A 27445-nucleotide genomic window follows, 5' to 3' on the forward strand; every position below is an offset into this window, starting at 1 on the left:
ATTATGCAGTCTGGTGGAAACAGGCATGTTCACATGTGATGATAACACAAGGCAGATAATGCATGAAACTGTCCTCATGTAATTTTATTACAGATTTAATTTTGCCATTTGATGACAAGTTTAGGTGAGAGTTGTTCAATAGGGCCTCTATCAACATGATATATGTATATGTGTGTGTGTGTGTGTGTGTGTGTGTATAATATGTTTTAATACCTTAATAAAATCTATTTTGTAATCTTTGATATGTGATCATATGTGAACAGGTATCAGGAACCCATTATTGAACAGCCTACTTATCTCTAAGGGCCAGAATTTGATATCTAGTGCATAACAGCTATAAAACATAGACATACTTCTTCACACACAACTGGAGATCTTGTAGGGCTGTGTTTCTCAACCTTTTTTACTGGTGCCTCCTATTGCTAAATATTCAAATCTCATGGTCTCCTTTATTTGGCATTAACATTCACAGTAAACCATACATACCAAGCTAAAATCAAAACAGTTATAAAACGATTGTACTTTGAAATCTCACTCACTTCCCTGCCTTGATTGAGAATTGCTGTTTTGGCTGAGCTCTTACTGGTTGAGCGGTGATATTATTTGTGACTGTCTGTTTTTCTTATTTTTAATGTTTTATATTTGTGCCTCTGCTTTTATCTCAGTGGTCTTGAATGCTGTACCCACGTTATAAAAGCAGATAATGACAATGATAATGAGATACAGAAATTAAAGGTAAAGGTAGTGAAACATTCATTAAATTAGAATAGCAGGGGGAAGGGTGAATGTAGTACGGTCAATTTATGTTGGCTCTAGTATTTAGTTTATACTTTAGCTGCAGAAGTGTAGTTATTGTTGTATAACAAATTACCCCAAAATTTAGCAGCTTAAAACAATAAACATTTATTATCTCACACATATTCTAAGCATCAGGAGTCCAGGACAGCCTAGCTGGGTGGTTCTGCCTCAGGGTCTGTCATGACAATCAGGGTGTCAGCTGGGGCTGCAGTCTGCCAAGGGCTTAACTGAGGTGGAAGATTTGCTTCCAAGGTTACTCACGGAGCTGTTAGCCCAAGGCTTCAGTTCCTGGCAGTGTAGCCTCTCCTTAGGGCTGCTCACAGCGTGACTTCCTCCAGAGCAAGTGATCCAGTAGAGAGAGCCCAAGACTGAAGCCTTATCTCTGAAGTTATATGCCATCATTCTGCCGTTTTTCGTCTGGTCACATAGACCACCCCAGGGAAGTGGGAAGGAAGTACACAAGTTTATGAACACCAGGAGGCAGGACTCATTAGAGACCGTCTTGCAGGCTGGCTTCCAGAAATAGCTTTGCCTGAATTGCTGTCTGTATACCGAAGTACTGAGTTAAGATTGTCTCTATTTTATGCTGGGTCACAGTGAAGTAGCATCTTAGATCCTGACTGTAACGTACACGTAATTTTGTTAATCATCTTTTTTTTTACTACAGAAAAGGCCTAGGGTTATTAGATTAAGCTTTAACAGCTTAGACTTTCTTGGGTTTTTTCCAGCTAACAGATTCTTTATTTAAATCTTTGGATTGTAATCAGTCTATGGTAGATGGTAAAATTAAATAGGTTTTGCTATGGGAGTAACTTTTAAAATTATTATATCATTAAAAATATGGAAACAGATGAAGGCTTTACTTTTTTTCTCTTTTAGTTGGCCAAGTAAAGTTTGATCCACCCTTAAGGAAGGAGACAGAACCACATCATGAACTTGTAAGTAGTGTAGTCTTGGAATCTTAACACTGAAAGTAAATGTTTTAATTAGTCTTTGTGATATGTTGGTACTGACTACAAAAGCTAGTTATTAATATTTTCAAAGCATTTGGGGGAAATAAAAGGTAACTAATGCTAAAATTTGGAATAAATAAATCTGTGTTGCTGAGATTGAATATTTTCAAAATTATTTTAGGAGAAACTTACTAGTTTTACCATTCGTTGATTAAATGTTTTTAATGCTAGCTCTTTTTTTTTTTGCTTTGCAGTTTTTGAGGAATTTTTTACATATATATTTATTAGGATAAATGCCACAATTTTATACTACAGTGTTGGTCCAGTAATAGCATATCTTCTAATTAAATTTATGGGCAGTTTTTTAAGAGTGTAAACCACCTTTTCTAAACATCAGGACAGAATCCAATCTCTTTGGAGCAACTGAGACTCAGGAGAGACTAGGTGTACAGAGCAGATTAAATTTATCAGTTACTTAAAGATTGCTAAAACATTCTTTTCATGATTCTCTTTTGTTAATTTTTTATATACCCCTTTCCAGATATATGATAAAATATTAGGTGCAGTCTCAGAAGCAAAATGCTGTACAAACATTTGAGATGTTAATATTCTATGGAAGAATAAAAAATGAGACTTAAAAAACAAACAAAATTAATCCTAATGAAATTACTTAACCAAAGCTCCAGATTATATGTTTCATTTTTTTCCCTTTTATGCTTAATAATGAGAAGAAAGTAACTGTTAATGAACGCTCAGAATTGAAGTGGGAACTTTCTTCTTAAATTTAATGCTTATTTTAACCCACTTGACTAAAGGCATACAAAGGGAGTCTTTAGCCTTTTAACTTAAAGAGTTGCTCTAATTCAGTATACCAGCATGGAGGAAAGGAATGCTAAAGAAAAATTCTTAAAATGATCATGTTATAATACTTAAGCCTGACCTTTATATAGAAGATGGAGAAGGTTTAGAAGAAAACATAATCATGATGTTTATAAATGCCAATTGTTATTTTCTGCTTCTCTTTTTAACTTACCATTGCATGTATTTAAATTCTGTACTAAATTAGTAACTGTATTATAGAGCAAAGTTGTTGCACTGTTGCTTTTTTAGAAGCTCCTTAATCTGATATGACTTTGCATTTACCTTAATAAAGTTATGTTAGCAGGACTTACTTCACTTGTGAGTTTCCCATTGTGAATTTGTGGCTTTTAGTCTAAGTGTTAATAACTTGGGTTTCTTGGTCTCTGCTAAACAGCCCGACAGTGATGATTTTTTGGACAGTTCAGAAGAAATATACTACACTGCAAGATCTAATCTGGTATTTCTCATCTTCTGATTTTCTTTGTCAGCGTTGTTTTAGTCTTAATTGCTTTCATGGTTTTTTAATCAAACATTTTGTCCAGTTTTAATGAACCGGTTTAAGCATTGTTTTATAAGTTCCTGCCAGTTAGCAACCTACCATATAGAAAGGATGATAGCAATTTTTTCTACACATTAAATAAACATATTTACTTGAATATATTATAACGTTACAACAAAAAGTTAAAGTTTTTTCTTTTTTATAAGAACATTTTTTTTCTCACTCAGATATGGATTTTTTTCTTTAGAAATTACATTTCCTTATAAAAATGTCCAGTTTGAATAATGTGACTTGTTTTAGTGAACTAGAAACCATCCATATATATACATATCCATATATTACAAAAATAAAATACATATAATTAAAAAAAATAATTTACCCCTGATTAACAATGAAATCAGTCTCAGATAAAATTTAACTTTGTAGCATTATGAAGTATCCAGTTTTCTCAGGCCAAAATTTGGGTTATAAAAACTCCCTGAAGTTATAAATATTAAGGCTATCTTACCATTAGGTAAGAAAAGATGGGCAATTAACCCTAGTAAATATTAAGTAGTACTTTTAATAGTTGCTATTAAATAGTTTTTTCTAGTTCTGTAGCTGGCCAGGGCCCCAAGTTGCCTCCATATTTAATCCTAGATTCCACTTTTCTGCCTTTTCAATCGAATTTTCCTACTCTTTCCTCCCTTTCTGCCTTAATAACATACCTCTTTCAATTCTGGTTAGTTGAAATGATTCTTTATATAAATTCCTATATCTATGCCCAGTAACATTTGTAGAACATAAAAGAGATTTTAGACATAATTTCTCTTTTAGGAAAGTTGCAGTCTTGGATCAGTGGAAAATATTTGTGTATATAAACTCTTAGCCATGCAACAAAATGTACAGTGCATTGCCAAAATTTTTTCTGGTGGTGACTATTGATGAGGAAAGGCTAACATATAATGGGTACTATGGAAGTCAAAGAAGGAGGAAAGCTTTTGGGTTGATATGGTTCATCTGCCTTCTGGGAGGGACTAAAAGACTGATTCCAGTATTGTATAGGAACCATTATATATTTTCCAGGAAAATAATGGACAGTTGACTACTAAGTGTCATGGGGTTTAACGTGGGAACAGTCATTGGCACAGTTCTGAGAGACGGCAGATAAAGAGCTGAAATTATGGAATGGTCACACTACTACTAGAATTATGGGATTAGCTCAGAAAAGGAAGATTGAAGTCATCAAAGAGGAAATGATAGATGAAACCATGAGATTGCATGTGTTCCCCGGTTAGGTCTGAAGAAAGAAAGTACAGAAAATTGGTCACCACAGGGGTGATGCCTGTTTTGCAGTCAAAGGTAGAACCAACGCTGGAGGTGGGAAGAAGCAGTTGGAACACTAGAAGAGTCAGTAAACGGCCCAGAGAGGCCAGAAAGCGTGAGGCCAGAATTAACCATGTGAGGGGACAAGTGAGGTGCAGTGCCTGAAGACAGCACTGCCAGTGATTTCTGGACTGAAAATTTCTTCAGAATTAGGCATATGTAGGCTAGAATGACAGTAGTGACATTTGTTGTGGAAATAAAAGACCACAGAATCAAAAGTTTAAATTGACTGTTTTAGGTATTAATATTCTCCAGGAAAATACAACACCAAAACCAGAAATATGCTACTTTTAGAGTTACAAATATTCTTTTCTCTACCCTGTGTGTAACTAGCCTAGTAACTTGAGTGAGTTATCATGGCTCTGTTCCCTAGAACTACCTCCCACACCCCTTACATAATCAGTAGTTTCTTATGATAGAGGGAGCAGCTGACAAGGGAGTCTTGTGACAGAGAAGGGCTTTAGGGACAATTAACTTGTGGATAGTTCTGGCAGAAGAGGGATGAATGAAATATTTGTCAGATCCTACTATTTATAAAATCAACCTTAAAAAGCCCACTTTTAATGATAAAAGCTAACACTTACCTAGAAGTTTTTTTAAGCCAGGTTTTATATTCTAAACACTTTAAATATGTTAAATTTTAATCCTTGTTTTACAAATAAGGGGATTTAAAGTGCATAGAAGCTGAAATCGACTTTAACCACCCAACTAAATAATAGTGGAGCTGGGGTTTGACCTAAGCACCCTGGCTCAACAATTCCACCTAAACCACTATTGCCTCTACCCAACAATGGCAATATTTTTTTTCCCCACTAATACTGGTCTTGTGCTCATGCTGTCTCTCTTTTTAATCAACATATATGTTCCATAGTTATTTTTTTATTGTAGTAAAGTATGCATAACATAAAATTTACCATTGTAACCATTTTAAGTGTACAGTCCAGTGGCATTAGGTACATTCATATTGTGCAACCATCACCACTGTTGATCTCCAGAACGTTTTCATCTTCTCATGTGCAACTCCTTACCCATTATACAGTAACTCCCATTCTGCCATTCTATTTTCTGTCTCTGAATTTTTCTGTACTCTAGGTACCTCACGTAAGTGGAATCATACATTATTTGTCGTTTTGTGACAAATAATGTAAGTGACTGGCTCACTTCACTTGGCATAATGTCATAACATCTTCAAGATTCATACATGTTGTAGCATGTGTCAAAATTTCTTAAGCCTGAATAATATTTCATTATATGTATAACCACATGTTGTTTATCCATTCATCCATCAACGGACACTATTGTGAATAATGCATCTGTGAACCTAGATATACAAGTATCTGTCAAGTTTCTGCTTTTAGTTCTTTTGGGTATATAACTAGAAGGGGAATTGCTGGATCATATGATAATTCTATGCTTGATTTTGGGGGGAATTACCATACTGTTTTCCATAGCTGCTGCATCATTTTACAGTTCCCACCAGCAATGCACAAGGGTTCCAATTTCTCCACATCCTCTTTGACGCTTGTTATTTTCTGGTGTGTGTGTATGTGTATATTATTGAAGTATAGTTGATTTACAATATTGCATTAGTTTCAGATATAGCATAGTGATTCAGGGGTTCTTTTTAAGATTATGTTCCATTATAGGTTATTATAAGATACTGGGTATAACTCCCTGTGCTATATAGCAAATCCTTTTTGCTTATCTATTTTATGTGCAGTAGCTTGTTATTCCCATACTCCTAACTTTTCTCTCCCCCTTCCCTCTCCCTTTTGGTAAGCATAGGTTTGTTTTCTGTGTTTGTGAGCCTGTTTCTGTTTTGTAAATAGATTCATTTGTATTATTTTTTAGATTCTACATATAAGTGATGTCATATGATATTTGTCTTTGTCTGATTTATTTCACTAAGCATAACATTCTCTAGGCCCATCCATGTTGCTGGAAATGGCAATGTTACATTCTTTTTTATGGTTGAGTAATATTCCGCTGTATGTATATACCACATCTTCTGTTGATGGGCACCTGGGTTGCTTCCATGTCTTGGCTATTGTAAATAGTGCTTCTATGAACATTGAAGTGCATGTGTCTTTTCAAATTAGTGTTTTTGTTTTTTGATGTGAAGTGTCCATAATTATTTCAGTCTCCTACTTTCATAGTTCTAAAACCTTAGCACTGTGAACAGGATTTCAACTCTTAAATACTTACTGCTGGCCACTAGAAACCTGATGGACCCAAAATGTCTGTCTGTCATCTTAGTAGACAATTGGCACCAAGATGACAGCCCTAAATCTTTTGGGAACAAAAAGAAACATTTACCCCCTTAAAGACCTTGCTGCCTAAAACTTCCATGTCATCAATGCTTTCTGATTGTTTTAAGTGCTAAGGGTATTCATCTTATGATTTTTGTAAATGAATTTAGAATCATTACTATAGTAAAGGTTTTTTTTTTTAATCAGGCAATCATAATATATGAAACCAGAGTTACAGAGCTTGAATTTTAACATTGTTAGTGAGTAGAAAGGTCTTTAAATTTTGAAAGATGCCTGAGTTAAAAAGGCAAAGAAAAAAACTCAGCAAAATTCCATAATAATAAAGAGTTTTGCCCATAACCATAAGAATGGATATAGCCAGTCTACAAGATGCTGTCTTTACGTTAAAAAGTATTACACATCTGTTCAGCTGCTGCTAATTTTTTCTAATTTTCCTAGTTCTACTAGGCATTTTGGCCCATATACCAGTGAAGAATATATTGAAAGGTAAGAACAGTTGACCCTTAAACAACAAGGGGATTAAGGACACCAGCAGTTGAAAATCCGAGTATAACTTTATAGTTGGCCTTGATGTCACTCTACATCTTTGGATTCAACCAACAGCAGATCACGTGATACTGTAGTATGTATTTATTGAAAAAATCAGCATATAAGTGGACTCATACAGTTTAAACCCATGTTGTTCCAGGGTCAACTGTATATGTAAAACACTATGTTAATTGCTGTGGAGGAACATAAGTAGTGACATAATCATTGCTCTGAAGAAACTTACAGTATTCCTGAAAAAGTAAGAATAAAATATTTAGGTTATAATTAAAAACATGTCCAAAAGATATACCCAGTTTATCATTATCAGTAACCATAACAGAAGTACTACAAGATTACCCCTGAATTAGGTCAGAATTGAATAAAGTCTATAAATAAAGTTAAATTTATTCTGGAAAAGAAACATCAACTTTGTTAATTTTAAATCTGTTAAACTATTACTATAAAATTTATGTTGTATGGTCACTTTTCTTACTTATTATATATGAAGCAATTTCTAGGGAAAACTCACCTTCATAATTGCACAATTACAGGACATTTTCTAGAGTATCAAAACTAACCTGCTTCAACTGTACTTCAGTAAAATTTAAAAAGAAAAAAAAAAAACTAACCTGCTGATATTCATTTCCAGCCTTGCTATACAAAAGTCATGTTTATTCACTTTGAGTCCCCTTAAGTCTTCTGCTTTTATTAGTCAGAACACTGCTTGTTCAGTTAGTATTCTGACCCTACTTGCTTTTCTTTTTAAGAAATAAGAATTATCGAGGGTTTAGTCCCTTTTTACTTCTGTAAATTATCTACCGCATTAAAAGGTGTCTCCTAACACCTTACTCGTGTGCCATATTTCCTCATTTTTTTGATGAGAAATAAACATTCTGCTATTCTCTTTTTTCTTGGTTAAAACATATTGTTAAAGTGTTTTTGTAGCCAACTGTAACAATTCTTTTGACTTCCTGCTGTTTTCTCATCAGGTATAGATAGACTTTGTAATCTCCAGATGGGTTTTAAAAAAAACAATAATAAGATTTTCTTGGTCATGTATTTTTCTTTTCCAGTGTTCCACGCCACATCCTCTGTTCTTTTTCAGCTCTTGCTGGGACCATGTCTTCTTAGAGGCTCTATCCAAGTTCAGAAGTACTCCTCTATTCATTAAAACACTGAAGTTAGGACTTTCTGACCCCAAAAGATATTTTAATTGGGCTTAGGTTGACCATCTTAAATTTTTTGCTGAGTGTTCAATTTGAATCTGCACTGGGCTATTGCATGTTTTCATCCATGTTGTTACTGCTTTGACTTTGTGTAGTTAAACACTGTCATTCATTAGTAAGTTGATGCCTGATTTATGCTACTAAATTTTCTATGTCTATCCTGGCATGTTCAGATGTATTCTTATTTAGCTTATAAAGAATGGCCATGTTTTACCATCATTTTATAGGGTTATTTTGAGTGCTTTTCCAAGCATAACTTTGGTAGCATTTTTCTATTACAGAATAGCGTCCAAGTCCCTTTGGAAAGCATTTTAGATCAGTCTTTCTTAGACTACCCTAAAGATACGTAAATGACTAATAACTTTGCCCAAGTTTCCCTTTTCTTCCTTTCCTTTTTATTTATTCTCATTTTTCTTGTCTGATTTGCTGTCTGAATTCCTGCCATATAATAAGTGCTTAGTAAATAATAGTTGAATTAAATGAGATTAACTACTTATTAGAAGGACTTAGTGCAATCCTTTTCCTTGATGACATGCCTAGCACGTGGGTTTTGTTTTGTTTTTTTTCTATGGATGCTAAAACATAACTTGATTTACAGAGAAGGAATTAATAAAGAATGAAACCCTTTCAATTTTAGCTTTCCTGGTAGGGCTTAACACATGCCACATTTAATCATCAGACCTGGATCTGTCAGCAACTTCTCCCCATCCTGAATGTTATTCTGTATGTGAATTTACAGTCCATTTTCTATTAAAATATTTCATTAGTTATTTCAGATTCTTCTCTTACCTTCCTAAATATATCAGTTGATTTTTTAAAAATTATTATCATCAACCTGGTAATTGTCATGTAGCAGATAAGCTAGCTATTCTTAGGACATATCTATATTTATATAACACAAGCCATGGCCACTCTGCACAAATTACGCTTTTGAAAGCTGTCATTTGATTAAAGGCTTAACAGATTATATTGGCTAAAGAGGTTGCTGGTCCCGTAGAAGGGCCCAGTTATGCATAGCTAAAGAAAATGAAGTTGAATTCAGAAAGGTATTCATTGAGATTAGTACTTTTCTTTACTAAATACCAAAGCTTAAAGTCTCCTATATAAAGTCATGACCACTTAAATAGAGCAGCATAATAATTGTGTGGCAGTCTTATGATAATAGCAATTTCATCCTATTAAGAGCTATCATTACAAATTAAAGAGAACAGGTATCCGAATTTCATTAGAATTTTATGTGATACCAGTGTGACAGTTCACTAATCTTTTTTGTTTATGATGTGTTATCTCTTCTGTCACTGGTAAGAACATATATTATTATGCATGCAAGAACACAATTATTGAAGAAGACAAAATTTGAGCCTTGTCTAAACCGGGCTTTTGGCTTTTAACTTTTCACTTAAATGTGATGTATTGCTTAGAAGTCTCGTATTTCTAGGCTTAGTATTTGTGTGATCTGTAATTATCTATGTATATCTTAATGAGGCTGAAGTGTTAGTTATCTGTTTACAGTAAAATAAACAAATGGCGTTTGAACACACATTTTCTTAGGGCCTAATTAGTGTGTGCCAGGTACGATGCTAGACCCTAGGCTGTAGGGAAAAAAGATGGATTTAACAATTTTCCTTTGTTTGAGGAGCTTATAGCCTGGCTACCATTTTTATAAACTTGTAAATAAGTTAATTAAAAGTCAGTGTAAACGCTAGAGGAGAACTATGTGTTCAATGCCGTGGAGTCGCGAAGAAGGTTACACCTATCTTCCTGGACAGCCTTGGAAGGCTGCTCCAAGAAGGTAACTTTTGCATTAAGTCCTCATTGTGCATCTGGCAGTATATTGTAGAACTAGATAGCGCTTTAAGTACACTATATTCTAATGAAAATAAAATTCATTTAAAATGTTAACTATTCCCCCTTAATCATTAAAACGGTGCTTGAAATACAGTGGGAGAAAACGAAACTGTACTTTCCGTGGTTGTTGGAAATCATTTTTTTTCCTCAAGAAGGCATTTCAGTTAAGCACATAGATTGTTAGTTCCTTTAAATTTCAGTTCTTAACTCTACAACCTGCAGCGTTCAGTGGAAATGTTTAAATAGTTGAAGAACTGCCTTAATAATATTCGTTTGAAGTTTTGCTACTTAACTCTTTAAAAAAATATTTAAAGTCCTTAAATTTAGTTTATAATCTTCTGCAATTTCACATGTATAATTCACTTTGAAAGACCACCTTCTTTTTAACCTTTAAAAAATTATTACCTGCATGAAGCAGTAGTAGAAATATGTGAATGTGTATATATACATAATTATTGCAGATTTTATATACAAAGTCAAACCAAGATTTTTGTTGCTTGTTCTCTTCTGTAATCATTTTTGCTTCATTATAGCTTGAGCATAAATACTTTTTTCAGCTTTTTTCATTCCAAAAACTGATTTTTACAAATGTTAATTACAGTAGCAGTAACCATAAATGAAACTTGCATATGGTGTTCAAACAAGTTCCCAGGAAAATTTTGGTAACTTAAATAATAAAATACATAAATTAAGACTACAAACTTCTGAAATCTTTTATTGCTGAAAGTCCTACCTTGCTTTCTTTTTAAGAACATATAGCAATACAGATTTATTTGAAGTCCGGGGTTTCTCTTTTAAAGACAATATGCGTTAGTGTATCATGATTTGTGATACACTACTATTTTGCTGAATATTTTATTCTGTACTATTAGGATCTACAACTAGAATATGGACAAGGACACCAAAGTAGTTACTTTTTAGGTGCAAACAAGTAAGTAAAATTCTTTTAAAATTAAATTTAAATTTAAGAATACTTAAGTTGCCTTAAAATATGTTATATATTAATTGTATTTTAAATATTTCCAGTAGTAAATTGTACTAGTCTGATAGATATATTTTATAATATGCTTTTAACTTTTCTTTAGTACTACCTTGCTAATCATCTACTCAATAATTGTCATAATGGGGAGAGTCCCCTTAAATTTTTTGTATCAAGCTACTTTGTAGACCTTACCTGTTAGAGAAAGTAAGTACATTCCAACTAAAGATGAGTATATGTTTCAGCAATTTATTTCTTTTATTTGCAAAGTTGACCTGTTTATTACTTACAAAACTTGCTTTGGTACATCTCCCAGATGTGTTGGCCTATGAAGACAGATGGAAATATTCACACTCTTTAAAAATCTTTGTCTTAACTTTTTAGCTGTTAAGAGTCTTTTAAAAAGTAGATAGCCATTAAAATATGTCTCAAGGTTTAAAAGTTATTTATTTTATGCAAGAAATAAATCCAACGGTTGTTTAAGGTCTGCAGTATACCAGGCACTGTCTAGGTGGTGCAGCACGGTGGTGAAAAGGCAGCTTACAAGGTGTAACAATTTAAGATGTTCGTAGGCCTGAATTAGCAAGATATGGGGACAGGACTCAGCTCTTCCCCGTAGAGTCTCATTTCCTGAGTTCATGGATGAACTATCATTATAAAAGCTAATTTATAGGGAAATATTTAAATTGCCAGAATCTCCCAGCTATGTAGATATTATTTCAATAATCAGAACTACTTAAAATTTCCAAATATAATTTCAGTGACATTAGAGGTTTGAGACATATTATATACCCATATTTAGTTAAAATATGTTAATATGTTAAGCAGTGACTAAAAGACAAGCAACTCAGATTTAGAGATAATAATGCAAAATCATGTTTCTTTTTTTATAAACGAAATGTTTAAATGCTCTTTTCTTAACCCAGACACAGCATTGAATGACAAGCTAGAGAAATGCATTAGTTTTGATTTTGCTGAGCTTCAGTTAAATAACATGAAGTTTTTGTTTTTGTTTTAAACCTTATGTTTCCTAAAATGGAAAATAAGTCTAAAATTTCCCTGGTTGAAAAATGAAATTTTATCAAAATAGTAACATTTGCTGTTTATAGTTTGTCTTGATTTGTTGATGGGCAACAAAGGAAAGTTTGTCTCATAATGGGTTAGCAAATAAATTCTGACGTGTTTTTGTGTTATTTTGTCTAAATTTCAGGTCACTAGTTTTAAGGATCTTGTTAGCAAATTTTGATGTATTTTTAAGAGATTGTATAATTTTGAAAAATATTTCATTTACTTTGGTTTATTTTAAATATATTTTTATATTATATACTTGCAAAAATACCCCCAAAATGGCCTATCATTAAATGCTTTTCTAGATTCCTTAGTCCCCATTGTCTGATTTTTTGATTGTTAGACATTTTCATATTATATAGTTACTTTGGCTAGGTAAAGGTTAATAATTTCCCCAACCTTCATTTTTTGATTAATTGGATCCCTGCTTAAGGAACTTTATTCTATATAACGAATCACTGGCAAGGTAGGTTGCCCCAAAGTTTGCCCTTTGGCTGTGTTTCGTGTACAGGTATATACATACATGTGACATGAGCATGGATGTAGCACTTCTCTTACTGTACTGCTATGTCTGCTTTATTCTTGTGACTAGGCAGTGTTTTAAAACTCACAGGATTTCCTGCTTTCTCCATAGGTGATCAGGCAGACAGATTTCCATTTATGGGTTTCTGCCTATTCCAGACCACGCAGGAACTAAGTTTGTTTGTTTTTTTTAACAGAATGCATATGTGTTTTGACTTACTGGGTTGTTTTCTTTTGAATTGTTATTATTGGGGTCAACTTTTCTGACTATTTAAACCAACAAAATACTATTTTTAAAAGAAAACTCTAAATTATTTCTGATTTTGTTTTTAATGTAGAGCAAAAGTTCTAAAAATAAATTCTCTTCTAAAGATTTAAATAATAATGAAAAGAAATTCCTGGCATAATTAAGTATAGTAGTAGTAAATGCCAGATCTAGAGTCAGAACTGTCTCTTGCTATAAACTGTGTAACTTGTAGAAATTTACCTCAATTTTCTCTAATAAATGGGGATTATAATAGTACCTGCCTCATAGTATGCTAAGGGTGAAATGGAATAACCATTGTAAAGCATTTAGCACATTTAGGGTTTAATACACATTAGTTGCCCTTATTTGTAGTGTTTACTCAGTAAATGTTGATTGTAAGAGCAAGTGAATATGAGAGAATAAAATTGCTTTTTGGTTTTAAAGAAATAGGGAAGTTTTTTGGTTTGTTCTCAAATCTAATCAGGGCAGTACTTACAGATTGTTTTGAGTCAGTTAGGCAATTTTGAATGGTTCTAGTAACCAGCAGCTAATTCAAAGATGCCAAATACTTTGGTGGTGGTTTTTGACTTCTCTCCCTATCAGTTTCTTCACTTTATCAGTTAAATCTATGATCTATGTTTTTCCATTTTTAACCTCTTCATCCAGATTTTCTGGTCATTTTCAGTTGACTTAGTAGTTCAATATGAGGGCATCATTTTTGTTTTGTTTTATTCGTTACTTTCTCAGAATTCCATAATAGAGGAATCCAAGTAGACCAGTGAATAGTGACATTATTTATTATGTCACATCCAGTATTGGTGATTAAATCAGTATCACATTTTTCTCCAATGCTCTCAAGATACGGTATAAATGAACCTTTATGCAAATTAGCCATATTTCATTTTCTCTTTTATAAAGGCTGAAAAGCAAATCATACTTTCTACTTTTCATTAAGACTTCATGAATTCTGTAACTTTATTAACAAAATATCTTAACACATAGTAGGAAATTTACAAGTAAATGAATTTAAAAATATGCATATGAGTCCCTAGCCTTAGGATATCTGCTTTTTCATGTTCTCTTATTCTTACAGAACGTATACTCCCAGGAAGATAATGTTTTAAAAAGTGGAATGGCATATAAGTCCAATTAAATATGGTAAACTGAAAATAAACTACATTTAAATTCCCCTCTTGATTATTTTCAAATGCTAATATTCTCTATTGGAAAAAGAAATGGCTCAAAAAATATTGTCACATGCTTAAGAAAAAGTTTGTTTTCACATCTTCTAAGATGATGTGAAAGCCCACTGTACAGTTCAGAGATATTACATTTAATTTGGTAAAATAATTTAAAGCAGTGCTTCCGAAATTTTTAGTCTCAGGATCCCTTTATGGTCTTAAAAATTATTAAGGATTCCAATGAGCTTTTGTTTATATCACTTATAAATATCAATATTTATAGTATTGGAAATTTAAACTGAAAACTTTTCAAAATATTTATTTATTTCAAATAGTAATATACTCATTCCATGTTACCATAAAAAAAATTTTGTGTGTATTAAAAAATTCCTTATCTTTAAGAAGCAATTCAGGGACTTCCCTGGTGATCCAGTGGTTAAGACTTCACCTTCCAATGCAGGGGGTGTGGGTTCGATCCCTGGTCAGGAGCTAAGATCTCACATGCCTCGTTGCCAAAAAACCAAAACATAAAACAGAAGCAGTATTGTAACAAATTCAATGAAGACTTTAAAAATGGTCCACATCAAAAAAAGTCTTTAAAAAAAATAAAGAACCAATTCAAATGCCACCTCTTAATGGTACCCTCTTTGCAACACCACTTTGTTCCTCTCATGAGACTTAGAAGCAGCTTTATATATGTCAGTATAATACAGCAAACGTTTTGTTGAGGACCACAAATAACATTTTTTATGAAGAATAGCTGTTTTTTTCCTGAAACAAAATAATATTAGTAAGAAAGGTGACATTGTTTTATATTCTTTGCAGATCTCCTTAACGTCTGGCTTAATAGAAGACAGCTGGATTGTCATATCTGTTACTAATCTATTATGATATCATACATCTCATAGTCTCCAGAAAACTCCAGAGTTTCATTCTCAATGAAATAGTAAGAGTGAAAAAAGAAAGAAAAAGAGTGAATTAAGAGTTAAAAAAAAAAAGTGCTTTAGATTATGAAAATAGTTTTTTTACCTTGCAGACCTCTTACCGGAGCCTAAAGGACCCCCAGGATCCCCAGACCGCGCTTTGAGAATTGCTGTTTAGAGAAATGTTGCTTAGTTGATAATAATAAAGAAAACACTAATTGAGTACTTACTGTGCTCTGAAATACTATTCAAAGAAATAATTAATTGTATCTGCAGATAAACATTTTGACATAGGTACTATTGTAATTCCCATTTTGCTTAGGAAAATCAGAGTAACTTGTCGAAGGCCACATAGCTTACAGTGGCAGAGGCAGGATTCAGATTCAGGCTGTCTTTGCTTCACAACCTGTCATCATTTTGCTATACTGCCTCTAGGTAGAAGTCCTGTCTTCTTAGAGCTAGTCCTTGAAAAGCTTTGTGAATAGGTAATACATTTGACTGAAGTACCTTAAGTTTTTTATCTGCAAAATAGGATTTGCAATTAGTTTATGGTTTTCCTATGTCATTTACAAGTCCAGATTTAAAACTTTGTCACTTTTTAATACTTAAATTGTTATTAAACTATCCTAATTAAAACATTTGATGGCTAAAGTCTATTCTATTAATTATTTATACCAGCTAATCATACCTTTCAGTTTCTCTGGTTTTGTGCTTTGATAATTCTGAGGGCAGTTTTTTCCACTATATATAGGAAGGGCACATGATTAGAAGGTACTACCTTACAACTTTTGAGGAGAGTAAATTTTCTGCTGAATCACTTTTACCACAGTAATCTGTCAGTAACCGTATTTCTGTCTCGTTAGCTTTAAGAAGGCTATTGAGTTTCTGATGCTTGAAGAGTATAACATAGGAGGTATGTTGCATGAACTTGCAGTGAAAAGAAGTAAGGGAACTTCAGGAATGCCATGAGTTCTCTCTTACATTCCTGAATATCAGAGTTTTATAAATTGCTCCTAATGATAAAATCCTCGCACCTGGTCTGATACAGGCTTAGTCTCCCAAAAGTGTAAATGTGTTTGCCAGTACACCACTGGAGAACAGGCACCTCAGGTAAGTGAGTGTCTTTTGTGAAAGCAAAGTGCTACTACATTCATGTATTCACATCACATGCATGCATGCTTTTGCAGAGATCCAACACGTTGAGTTTCATTTTGTAGGATTGCCTGAGAGCATGATGTTTTTTTAAAGTGTGTCACCTTTCTTACATTAAGAAAAAGAAAATATAATTTCAGGTGTCAGGTAAAATATTCCAGGTAAAATTTAAATCCTGGAAACCCCTGACTGTGACCCTGCAATTATTGTTTTGTCAGTCCCAGTTGTGACATTTCATGGTGGGTTGTCCTTTGTCTGAATTGGTATTTTTCAATAAACACTTGGATTTATTTTGTTCATTTAAAATACATGTATAAAGACATTAGCAACAGAAAATAGATACCTCATTAAATATAACCTGATATTTTATGGTATAGCGATCGTTACAGCAAGTTTTTAGTGAATAGTAAAAAAGTGTTTTAAATTTATAGATAAGGTTAAAGTGATGAAAAATTGTACTTAGTATTTCTTTGCTTTATTCACATTATTTTTAATTTTTATTTTTCTCCTAAGGAGTCTTCTGAAGTCTGTTGAAGAAGAATTACATCAGCGGTAACTTTAATTTTTAATTAAGCTTGAAATACTTTGTTACAGATGAGTAAAGTCTCTTTACCCCCTTCTCTGTCATGTAGCCTAAGATGGTGTTGTTGTTGTTGTTTTAATATCCTGAATCCTGTAAAGACATAGAAATAAAATTCTGTCCTACAGTAGCCCTTCCTGCATTTTCTAAAATTTCTTCTTAAGCTGTTTTGGTGGTAAAGTCCATTTGGTAACAGTGGAATTATCCTTCTTTATCCTTAGAGGGCATGTGGCACATTTAGAAGATGATGAAGGGGATGATGATGAATCTAAACAGTAAGTTCTGTTTCCATTTTTGGTAAAAGAAAAAGTGTCATTTGACCTGATTTAGTAAATTTGGCAGCTTAATTTTGAAGTAATTTTAATATCATTAATAATATAGTATCATGGGTTGTACCACAGTTTCTTTCCTTTTCTCTGTTCTAATTGTATTAGTCGGTTTGGGCATCCTTAACAAAATACCATAGACTGGTATTTATTTCTCATGGTCTGGAGGCTGGGCTGCTGGACAGTTTAGTTCCTGGTGAGAGCTCTCTTCCAGGCTTGCAGGTGGCTGCCTTCTCAGTATGTCCTCAGATGGACTTTGCTCAGTGTGTGCATGCAAAGAGAGAAATCTCTCTCCCTCTTTTTATAAGGCCACCAGTCCTATCTGATTAGGACCTCATTATTATGACCTCAGTTAACCTTAATTACCTCCCAGAAGCACTATCTCCAAATACAATCACATTTCACTGTAAGCAGTCAGAAAGAACCACGCCTCTCCTTCAGCACTTTGCTTAGAAATCTCCTCAGCTAACTATCCGATTTCATCCCTTGCAGATTTTCCTTCCACAAAACACGAGAACATGAACACAATTCATCCAGGTTCTCTGCCACTTTATAACAATGATTACCTTTCCTCCAGTTTCCAATAACTCATTCATCATTTCCATCTTGAGACCTCACCAGAATGGCCTTTAATGTCCATTAAAGGACATTCTGTTAATGACTATTTGTGTATTCTCTAAGAAGATGGAAGCTTTCTCACCGGCTCTCCTCTTTTCTCATTGACCGCTTGCTCTTAACGTCTGTACTTCTAGCATGTACCCCCAAACTCTTCCAGCCTTTACCTATTACCCAGTTCCATAACTGCTTCCACATTTTTATGGATTTATTACAATAGCACCCCACTTCTTAGTACCAAAATATGTCTTAGCTCAGGCTGCCATAACAAAATATCATGGACTGAGTGGCTTGAATAACAGAGATTTGTCACAGTTCTGGAGGCTGGGATGTCCAAGATAAGGTGCCCGCAGATTTAGTTCCTGGTGAGGGCCCTCATCCTGGCTTGTAGACAGCTGGCTTCTTGCTGTGTCTTCACATGGCCTTTTCTCAGTCTGTGCACAGAGAGACAGAGAGAGATCGAGATCGAGATCTCTTCCTCTTCCTATAAAGCCACCAATTCTGTTGGATTAGCTCCCCACCCATATGATCTCATTTAGCCTCAGTTACCTCCTAGAAGCCCTGTGTCCAAATACAAGCACATTGGAGGTTAGGGTTTCAACCTACAAATTTTGAGTAGACACAATTCAGTCCATAGCGCGAGTTGATAAAAAAAGAACTTTGAAAAAAATTTACAAAGACAGTAAACATATCCTGTAGTTTAATGTTATAAATTAGTCAGTAATAGCTGTAATTATTACTGTAGCTACAAAGAGTCTTACTATATAGTTGATTAAATTTCATCTGATATGTTTCAAATAAATAATTTGGATATAAATGTATTTTTGAGGGGAGAATATTTTCACTTACGTAATTATTAATATTTAGTCCTTTTAGTTTTGGGGGTTTTGTTGTTTGTTTTTTGTTTGTTTTTAAAGAAAGATGCAGTTTCATGGTAGAGTGACAGAAACACCTGAGAAGCAGCTGGGGCATTGATTTTCCTTTCTACCTCACCACTCTGTGACCTTGAATCAGGTCACTTAACCTCTCTGAGCCTCAGTCTCCTCATCTGAGAGTATATGCTCCATAATCTTTTAATTTTTAGTACTTCTAAAACTCCAGTTCTGAGTTGTAATGAATTTTAGCTTCAACCAAATAAATTCTGCCAGTAATTTCATAGAGTATGTATATAGCTTTTGATGAGCTTCATCAGAGATATTCCATATCTAACAGTAGTAAAAATGAAGCTTACACTGTAATATATTTTTATATCATTTTGCTATTTTTCCTTAAACCAACTGTTGCTTGTGTTTTTCTATTATTTACCTTTCAATTGATATAAATTGGAATTGTGGCTATCTTTTCCAGTTTTAATTACTAAAATAATATTTGAAAACAAGAAAGCATATCTAGGGCTTCCCTGGTGGCGCAGTGGTTGAGAGTCCGCCTGCGGATGCAGGGGACACAGGTTCGTGCCCCGGTCCGGGAAGATCCCACATGCCACAGAGCAGCTGGGCCCGTGAGCCATGGCCGCTGAGCCTGTGCATCCAGAGCCTGTGCTCCGCAATGGGAGAGGCCACAACAGTGAGAGGCCTGCGTACCGCAAAAAAAAAAAAAAGGAAAGCATATCTACTCAGTTACTTTTGAATAATACTTCATTTAGCATAACTTGAACATTTCACAAAGTATTTTGAAAATCACTCATAACCTTAGAAAAAGAAACTTGTTTATACAAAATTTTCTTCCGTATCTTTAAAAATATAATCATATTTTAGTAATGATTTGTTTGTAAAATGACGAGTTCTGATTCTAAGTGTTTATGTTTTTATAGTTCAACCATGAAAGCAAAAGTTCCACCTCCTTTGCCACCAAAGGTAAGCAGATTTGTTTCTCGGTTTGAATTGTGTATGTGTGTCTGCCACTTTAATACTGTATTAATACTTACTCTGTGGCTTATTTAAACTTGGGATCCACAAAGAAAAGTCATGAAGAAGTTACTAACCATGATATAAGTAGACAATTGTGATTGTTTTTGTTTGTCTTTTTTAAATCATCCAACTTGTCATTTGGTGTTTATTCTAAATAATAAGTTCCAGAAATTTGTACATGAAAATGATTAAATTAATGGATTAGTATTTCACTTGGGTTAGAAAACTCATACTTTTAATAAGATTTTCTTCTTCAAAATCTATAATCTACTAGTAACTGATTAAGTTCATATGCATAGCAAATTCTAATTATAAAATGAACTGTTTATAAAATGAGTTGTAAGGTTTGAAATCAATTATAAATTGATTTATAAATGAGAATTGGAGTCTGACCAGTCTAGATATCCAGTGTATTACTATATTTTGTTTTTATTTTACTCTTAAGAAAATCACGATTCACCCAGGTAAATAGGACTGTTCTTGCTTGTTCAGTTTTACATTAGCAGAAATACAGAGGTCTGAATTTCAAAGAGATAAGTGCTGAGCAGTCTTCCTAATAAGGGACACATTATAAGAATTTATAAATTCTCCAAACCTTCAGCTGACTGAAGGTTTTTCCATTGTCTGCACAGAGTTCCCCAGGTATCCCATATTGCTGAATTAGTATTCTCTCATTTGATAAAATTTTAATTGGCATCTTCTTCTGCCCCCTGTCTGAAAGATTAAGCATTAACATAAAAGATAATGAGTCACCTTAAAGAGACAGTTTAGATTAGCCTTGCAAGGAGCTGAACTTTGATTAGCCTGAATGTTTAAAATAAAAGGAGACTCATTTAAATTGGGGATCGTAAAGACCAGAATATTTTTATTTGGCAAGTCTAAGTGGGTAGGCTTGTGAGGAATTAATAGAAACAGGTCTTTTTTTTTTCCTGAGAAAATATTTTAGGTGTACATTTTTAGGATATATATTAAGATTACCTGAACCAGATAGTTGAATGATCCAATAAGAGTTGAAACTCAACTAGTAAACACAGTTTGCAAGCCTCTGATACATAATAATATTTACTTCAGGGCAGATATTCAGTATTTTTCATGTTTAATGAAACATGAATAATTTCATGTTTAATCATTGGTCTCCTTTTCTGTATTATTTCAGCCTAAGTCCGTATTCATACCACAGGAAACTCATTCTACTGAGGATGATAATCAAGGGACAATCAAGAGATGTCCCACATCAGAGAGCCCAGCAAAGCCCTCCCAAGTTCCACCTAGACCACCACCTCCCAGGTTACCTCCACAGAAGCCTGTTGCTTTAGGTAATGGGGGAAGAGAAGGTGAAATAAGAATGTTGCCAGGTTTTCATAATGTGTGAAAAAAATGGAGGGACTCCTTTTAAGAGATTATTTGAAATTCCTTTGCGGAAGGGAGAGGGAAGGCAATGGCTCTAGAGATGTTTTCTGCTTTTTGCCTCATAGTTTGAAGTGTTTTTATGACAGGATTACCTATGACCCAGTCTGGGATATTTTGCCTTTTCTTTCTCATTTCATATCTAGCCTTCCCTCTTTTGGAGAATCGTTTGTACCCAATTCGTTATATATCTAGAGCGTGGCAACAAAAGAAATTAAACTCTGAACAAACAAGGAAAATGTGTTTGGTCCTAGGCTACTTCTGTTTTAGAAAAAGAAGAGGATACCTTGCTTGACTCCTTTATTTTATTTCATTTAACCATTTTTAGAAAAATGATTGTCAGTATTTGCTAGGTATTTGCCTCCAAAGTAATACTAGAAGGTACTGTTTTAGTACTGTAAAGTGTCTTGTGTGTTATGCAAAAGAAGCAATTAAGAAAAGAGCAACTAATGTTTCTTGGATAACAGACTATAAATCGCCCCTTTCCTGACAGTAGTTATGTATTCAGTATTTCTTTTCTTTTTAACACAAATATATGTACTTAGATACAGCCTGAATTTTAATTTGCATATGTGAAAGAAATAGAGATAAAAGTAGAAGAACATATATATAAAAGACTTTTTTTTTTTTTTGCGTTACGCGGGCCTCTCAATGCTGTGGCCTCTCCCGCCGCGGAGCACAGGCTCCGGACGCGCAGGCCCAGCGGCCATGGCTCACGGGCCCAGCCGCTCCGCGGCATGTGGGATCTTCCCGGACCGGGGCATGAACCCGCGTCCCCTGCATCGGCAGGCGGACTCTCAACCACTGCGCCACCAGGGAAGCCCTATAAAAGACTTTTTACAGTAGTAAATATTCTGATAGGGTAATCCCAGATGAAGGCTGAAACTGTCTCAGAGATAATATTTTTTGTTTCCTACTTGATAATTTCCTGAATGAAAATTTTCATAAAAATTAATCCTTTTCTAATATATTTAAATATATCTTACTGAAGGAAATGGAGTGAGCTCCTTCCAGTTAAATGGTGAACGAGACGGTTCATTATATCAACAACAGAATGACCACAGAGGCACAAACCTTGCGAGGAAAGAAAAGAAAGATGTACCAGTAGGTATTTATATTCATAAGCTCTACTTATATGTGTTTCCTTTTTCACTATTAAATTAGTTTTGCAGTTATAATTGATGGAACTCTAGCAATATATATTTTAAATTTGTATGTTTATATTTTAATATATGAATTATAATGATAATAGATTGTTTAAATCTTGAAAAAAATGACTTCGCTATGGTAAACATGAATGAAAGCTTTCTACTCTTCAGATTATTTAGGCCAATTTGTTATATTGCATATTATAAAATGTGACCTCTGCGTACAGCTAAACACTTAGTATTCTTGTGATTGTTGAGAAAATATTATTCTTGTTGATTAGAATGATTCTTATACATTACTTTTACAGTCTAATGAACTTACTGAAGGAAGGACATGACAGATAAGGAAAGCCGTAGCTTCTACCTCAGGACAAATTTCTGTTACATAATTTGTGATATTACTACTGTTACTCAAAGAAAATAGCTAACAAGGAAGAAAAATTAAGATTATTTTCTAGTAGATATCACTTTAGGAAAGGTGAAGTTAGCCTTACCAGCTATTCCTGTTACAAATGTTAGATAAAACACTATGACATAACTACTAAAACATAAATAGAATTTATCAGGGAGATTAAAAATTGTTAACATTTGTAAAGAATTTACTCTTAATCATCAGGCAACATTTGTCCATCATCATAGAACTTAAAACAAACAAAAAAAAAATCCTTAAAATTCCCAATTCAGCGGTTGCCAACAAGATCACAAGACAGTATTTTGGGGGAAGTCTTTGTGTATAATGACATTGGTTATTTTTCTAGAAATTTACAGGACATATGGTTATGTGCATACAGCTATACTTTGTGCACTAAGCACATTGCTAGAGGCTTTTGTTCTGTATCTGTTCAACTGTTTCATAAGATTTCACTATAGATATGACATACCATTTTTTATAATTCAGTTAAAGCACTTGACTGGGGTTATGCATTGTAATTTGTGAAACTTAAGACATTTTTAACAAAAGTGAAATGTCCTGTAGGAATAATAGGATTTATGAAGTCTGTCCAACTGAGTAGTGCCTTTTTGCTTTCATCAGTTTAAATTTTAGCATCCCTGCTAATGTAGTAGTATAAAAATGCAGCCTAATGATTTTGCAACACAGTATAATAACCTTTGAGAGATGAATACATTTTTTAATTTATGCACTTTTAATTCACTTTTTCTATTACCTTATTTTATCAGGATAAGGAACTAGTAATTAAACTAACAGTCTCAATAATTCTGAAATAAATATGTCATGACTGTATCAGGATAAACAGTATCCCTGGTGTATTGAAACATGATTACAGTTTGTGCAGCTTCTTGAAATTATTTACAGCCAATTCTGTCAGTACTTAAGTTAAATCTGACAGAACATTCAAAGCTCCCTAATTAAAAATGATGTTTTGCTAAAATAGATGATATGTGATAAAAAATAAGTACATAAATCATTTGCAAAATGGAAAAAAATTATCAGAAATTGATGGCAGTATTAGCTGTACATCCTCATAAACATATCTACAAAGTAAAATTTCATAGTCTTAATTTTAGTAATGTCTAAAAGTTACTCATGTAAGTAGTACTACACAGAATATTTCATTTGTATCATGTATATGAAATCAATTAACAGTAGCTTTTTAATTTTGGTCTCATTTAAACAATTCTGATTTATATGAGATTGAGAAAAAATTATAATGTCATTCCTTAAAACGCTGTTAAGATTAACCTCAAAAGAAACCTAGACTTTCATTAAATTTACGTTTAAATTATAATCTCTCCCAAGGAGATTCCTTCTCCAGGGATAAATCATATACCCCAGGAATGTAGCCCCTTGGAGAAATTTCTGGTACTGTTGAGAATATTGTAATAGATGAGCGATGTGCTATTTTTCCTCTCAAATTATCAGTATACTATGAACAATGATTCATGCATTTGAGTCCATCAAAATTTAAAACTTCACTTGACAAAACACTCTGTAAACAAGGTTAACATAATGTGCAGACTAGGAGAAAACATTTGTAATATATATATAACAGATAAAGTATTTAAGTCTAGATATATAAGGAGCTCCAACAGATAGATAAGAAAAAAGTAACTCAGTTAAAAAAGGGGGGGGGGCAGGGCGGGGGTGGGAAGAATTCACAAAAGAGGAAAAACTATTTTTTAAAAAGATTCTCAACCTTCCTAGCAATCAGAGGCATGCAAGTTAATGAGAAACACAGGAGAAAACACTTTCTACTCCTGTAAAAACTGTTATCAGTTTGAGAACATTAAGTGTCTGTGAGACCATAAGGAACCAGGACTGTCGTACATTGCTGGTGGGAGTAATATGAAGTGGGCACTTGGAAAGGCAGTTTGGCAGTCAGTATCCACTAAAATGTAAAGGTACAGACCCCATATTCCAGAAGTTTCACTTCTCACAACATATCCTTAAAAGAAAACATTCACACATGTAGTAAGGTATGTGCAAGGGTGATCATTTCCACATTGTTGTTATAGTAAAAATTTGAAAATAATTTTAAATATCCAATAACAATTAAGAATTGCTAAATAAAGTATGTTATATTCATACTGTGCTGCAGTTAAAGCAAATGAGTCAGTGTACTTATGCTGTCCAAGACCCAGTGTTAAGGCAAAGAACAAGTTGATAAACAGTGAATAACTGTTTATGTTCTAAAACACACACAAAAACAGTATTTCTGTGGTGACATGTATATAAATATGTGCAAAAAGGTCTGGAAGGATACACAAATACATGAGTACATATAATTGCCTAGAGAAAAGTTTGGAAGGATACACAATAAACCATTTTGGGGGGGCAGGTACTAGGAATAAGTGGAGTGTGAAAGGATTATAGGGGACTTCAGTATTATCTATAATGTTTTGTTTGACCAAGAGAATGTATTCATGTGTTTTATTCTGATACATGTGTTTGAAATACAGTACTGATATACCAAACAACAAGAAGTATAATCATGCATGTGTTCTTTTTCTAGAAGCCTATTAGTAATGGCCTACCCCCAACACCTAAAGTGCACGTAAGTATAAATACCAAATAGGTTAAGTTTTCAAACTAAATACAATGACAAATAATTGCTTGAATGTGTACCTTTGGTTGGATTTTTTTTTGCCTGTTCGAAAGAATCCATTATTATTGAAAAAAACTAAAAGATTGCTAATTTACATATTAATTGTTATATCTGAAAAGTAACTTTTCAAAAGAAAATTACGATAAATTATACATCTTAAAAAGCTGCTTTATTCAAAAATTATTAATATTCTCTTTGCACATATTTTTGAAGGAATGTGAAAAATGCACAGTTATCAAAAACATAGAATTTTAGAACTAGAGGGAACACTGAAGGAGCATCTGGCCCAAACTCTATTTTTTGCCCATGAATAAAACTGAGGCCCAAAGATCTTAGTCACCAAGATCACAAAAGAGCACCCAACTCTAACCAGACCTAGAACTAGAACGTAAATGTCCTATGTTATAGTCCTTGTAGGTTTTTTATATCTATATATACCATGCTATCCCTTTTAGGATTAAAATGATATTAACTCAATGTAATTTTAGGTTAGTATGGATAGAACTACATTTTCGCTGATACAAATCTCTAATCTAAAACCTTATGTAATACTAGTTTAGACAATGTCCATAATTTTTCTGGTTTTTAACCTCCCAACTCTACTATTTAGCCTTTTTACTTTTTAACTCTACTTTTTAATTAGTATAAAGATCTAAATAATCATACCTCATTTTACAAAAAGAAGTTTTGAGTGTGAAGGGCTCCTGAGGCTAGAGATTTATGTATACAATAGGGATGAGATTTCCTTTTGGGCTACAAGATGAAATGCCTTTATCAGGTATACAGTTGACAGGCAAGAGCTGATAACTATGGACCAACTATACAAACTAGCTTTAGGTTGGGACTGGTTTGATTGTTTTGTACCACATTTTATCATTTGGATTTTTAAGGGGTTTAGCAATACCTTAATATGTGAATTTTGGTACCTATCTTAAAGGATAATTATCAGGGTTAGTTAAGTGATATAATTTCTGCCCTACACCATAAAAACATTTTTTAGAGGTCTCCTACCACCTGGTGGTATGGCCAGGCTATTGTTCTTTTTTGGGAACTAAAATCTTAAAAATACTGGTTGCGGGGCTTCCCTGGTGGCACAGTGGTTGAGAATCTGCCTGCTAACGCAGGGGACACGGGTTCGAGCTCTGGTCTGGAAGGATCCCACATGTCGTGGAGCAACTAGGCTTGTGAGGCACAACTACTGAGCCTGTGCGTCTGGAGCCTGTGCTCCACAACGAGAGGCCGAGATAGTGAGAGGCCCGCGCACCGCGATGAAGAGTGGCCCCCGCTTGCCACAACTAGAGAAAGCCCTCGCACAGAAACGAAGACCCAACACAGCAAAAATAAATTAATTAATTAATAAACTCCTACCCCCAACATCTTCAAAAAAAAAAAAAATACTGGTTGGTAGGTTTCTGTGAGTAAAAAGGAAACCTTAAGATTTAATATTTTGATTATTTTGTGTTAATATTTTTAATCCACTGTAGGCAACAGTAAACGCTCACAGTATTATCTCCCTGTTGGTAAAGAAAACACTCCTGCTCTAAAATGATGCACGATGCTGTCCTTACCACATATTTCTGTATTCTTTTTTCCTCAAGTTTTTGTTTGTAAAAGTAATTAAATGGGTAAGCTTTCTTGTATTTTTTTATTCTAACCAGAACAATAATTTCAAAATTAACATCTTACTCTTTGAATATCAAAAAACGTTCAAATGAGTGATATTATTTTTTACTATAAGGTATTTATTATCTGAAAGTTGTGTAAATAAGCTTGATAAATAAATATTAACATCAAAAACTAAAGCTTTTTGTTGAATCCTTCCAGGGAAAATAATCAGATTGCTCAACCTTTTTTAAAAGTACATCTCTGTTTTGAGATTAAAGTCCATATATGAATTTCAAATCAACCATACCTTTTCCACTTTGTAATATTAAATTCAGTGCTTAGTGCTATTTTTAGGCTCATGAAACCAAGTAA

At 33.6% G+C, this 27445-nt stretch overlaps 1 protein-coding gene across 2 annotated transcripts in view; it reads left to right on the forward strand.

The window, feature by feature from the left end:
- MAP4K3 (mitogen-activated protein kinase kinase kinase kinase 3) overlaps positions 1 to 27445 on the forward strand; it is a 188631-nt gene that overhangs the window by 137813 nt on the left and 23373 nt on the right. The window contains exons 14-22 of one of the 2 annotated variants that reach the window (XM_065891565.1): positions 1678 to 1736; positions 3007 to 3069; positions 11221 to 11279; positions 16934 to 16972; positions 17222 to 17275; positions 19752 to 19794; positions 21005 to 21164; positions 22247 to 22359; positions 25376 to 25417. In XM_065891565.1, the coding sequence (XP_065747637.1) occupies positions 1678 to 1736; positions 3007 to 3069; positions 11221 to 11279; positions 16934 to 16972; positions 17222 to 17275; positions 19752 to 19794; positions 21005 to 21164; positions 22247 to 22359; positions 25376 to 25417 (632 nt within the window). The remainder of the gene's footprint in view (positions 1 to 1677; positions 1737 to 3006; positions 3070 to 11220; positions 11280 to 16933; positions 16973 to 17221; positions 17276 to 19751; positions 19795 to 21004; positions 21165 to 22246; positions 22360 to 25375; positions 25418 to 27445) is intronic. The other variant, XM_065891566.1, reaches the window with a different exon arrangement.

Source organism: Phocoena phocoena, chromosome 14, assembly GCF_963924675.1.
Source record: "Phocoena phocoena chromosome 14, mPhoPho1.1, whole genome shotgun sequence".
Lineage (NCBI taxonomy): Eukaryota > Metazoa > Chordata > Mammalia > Artiodactyla > Phocoenidae > Phocoena > Phocoena phocoena.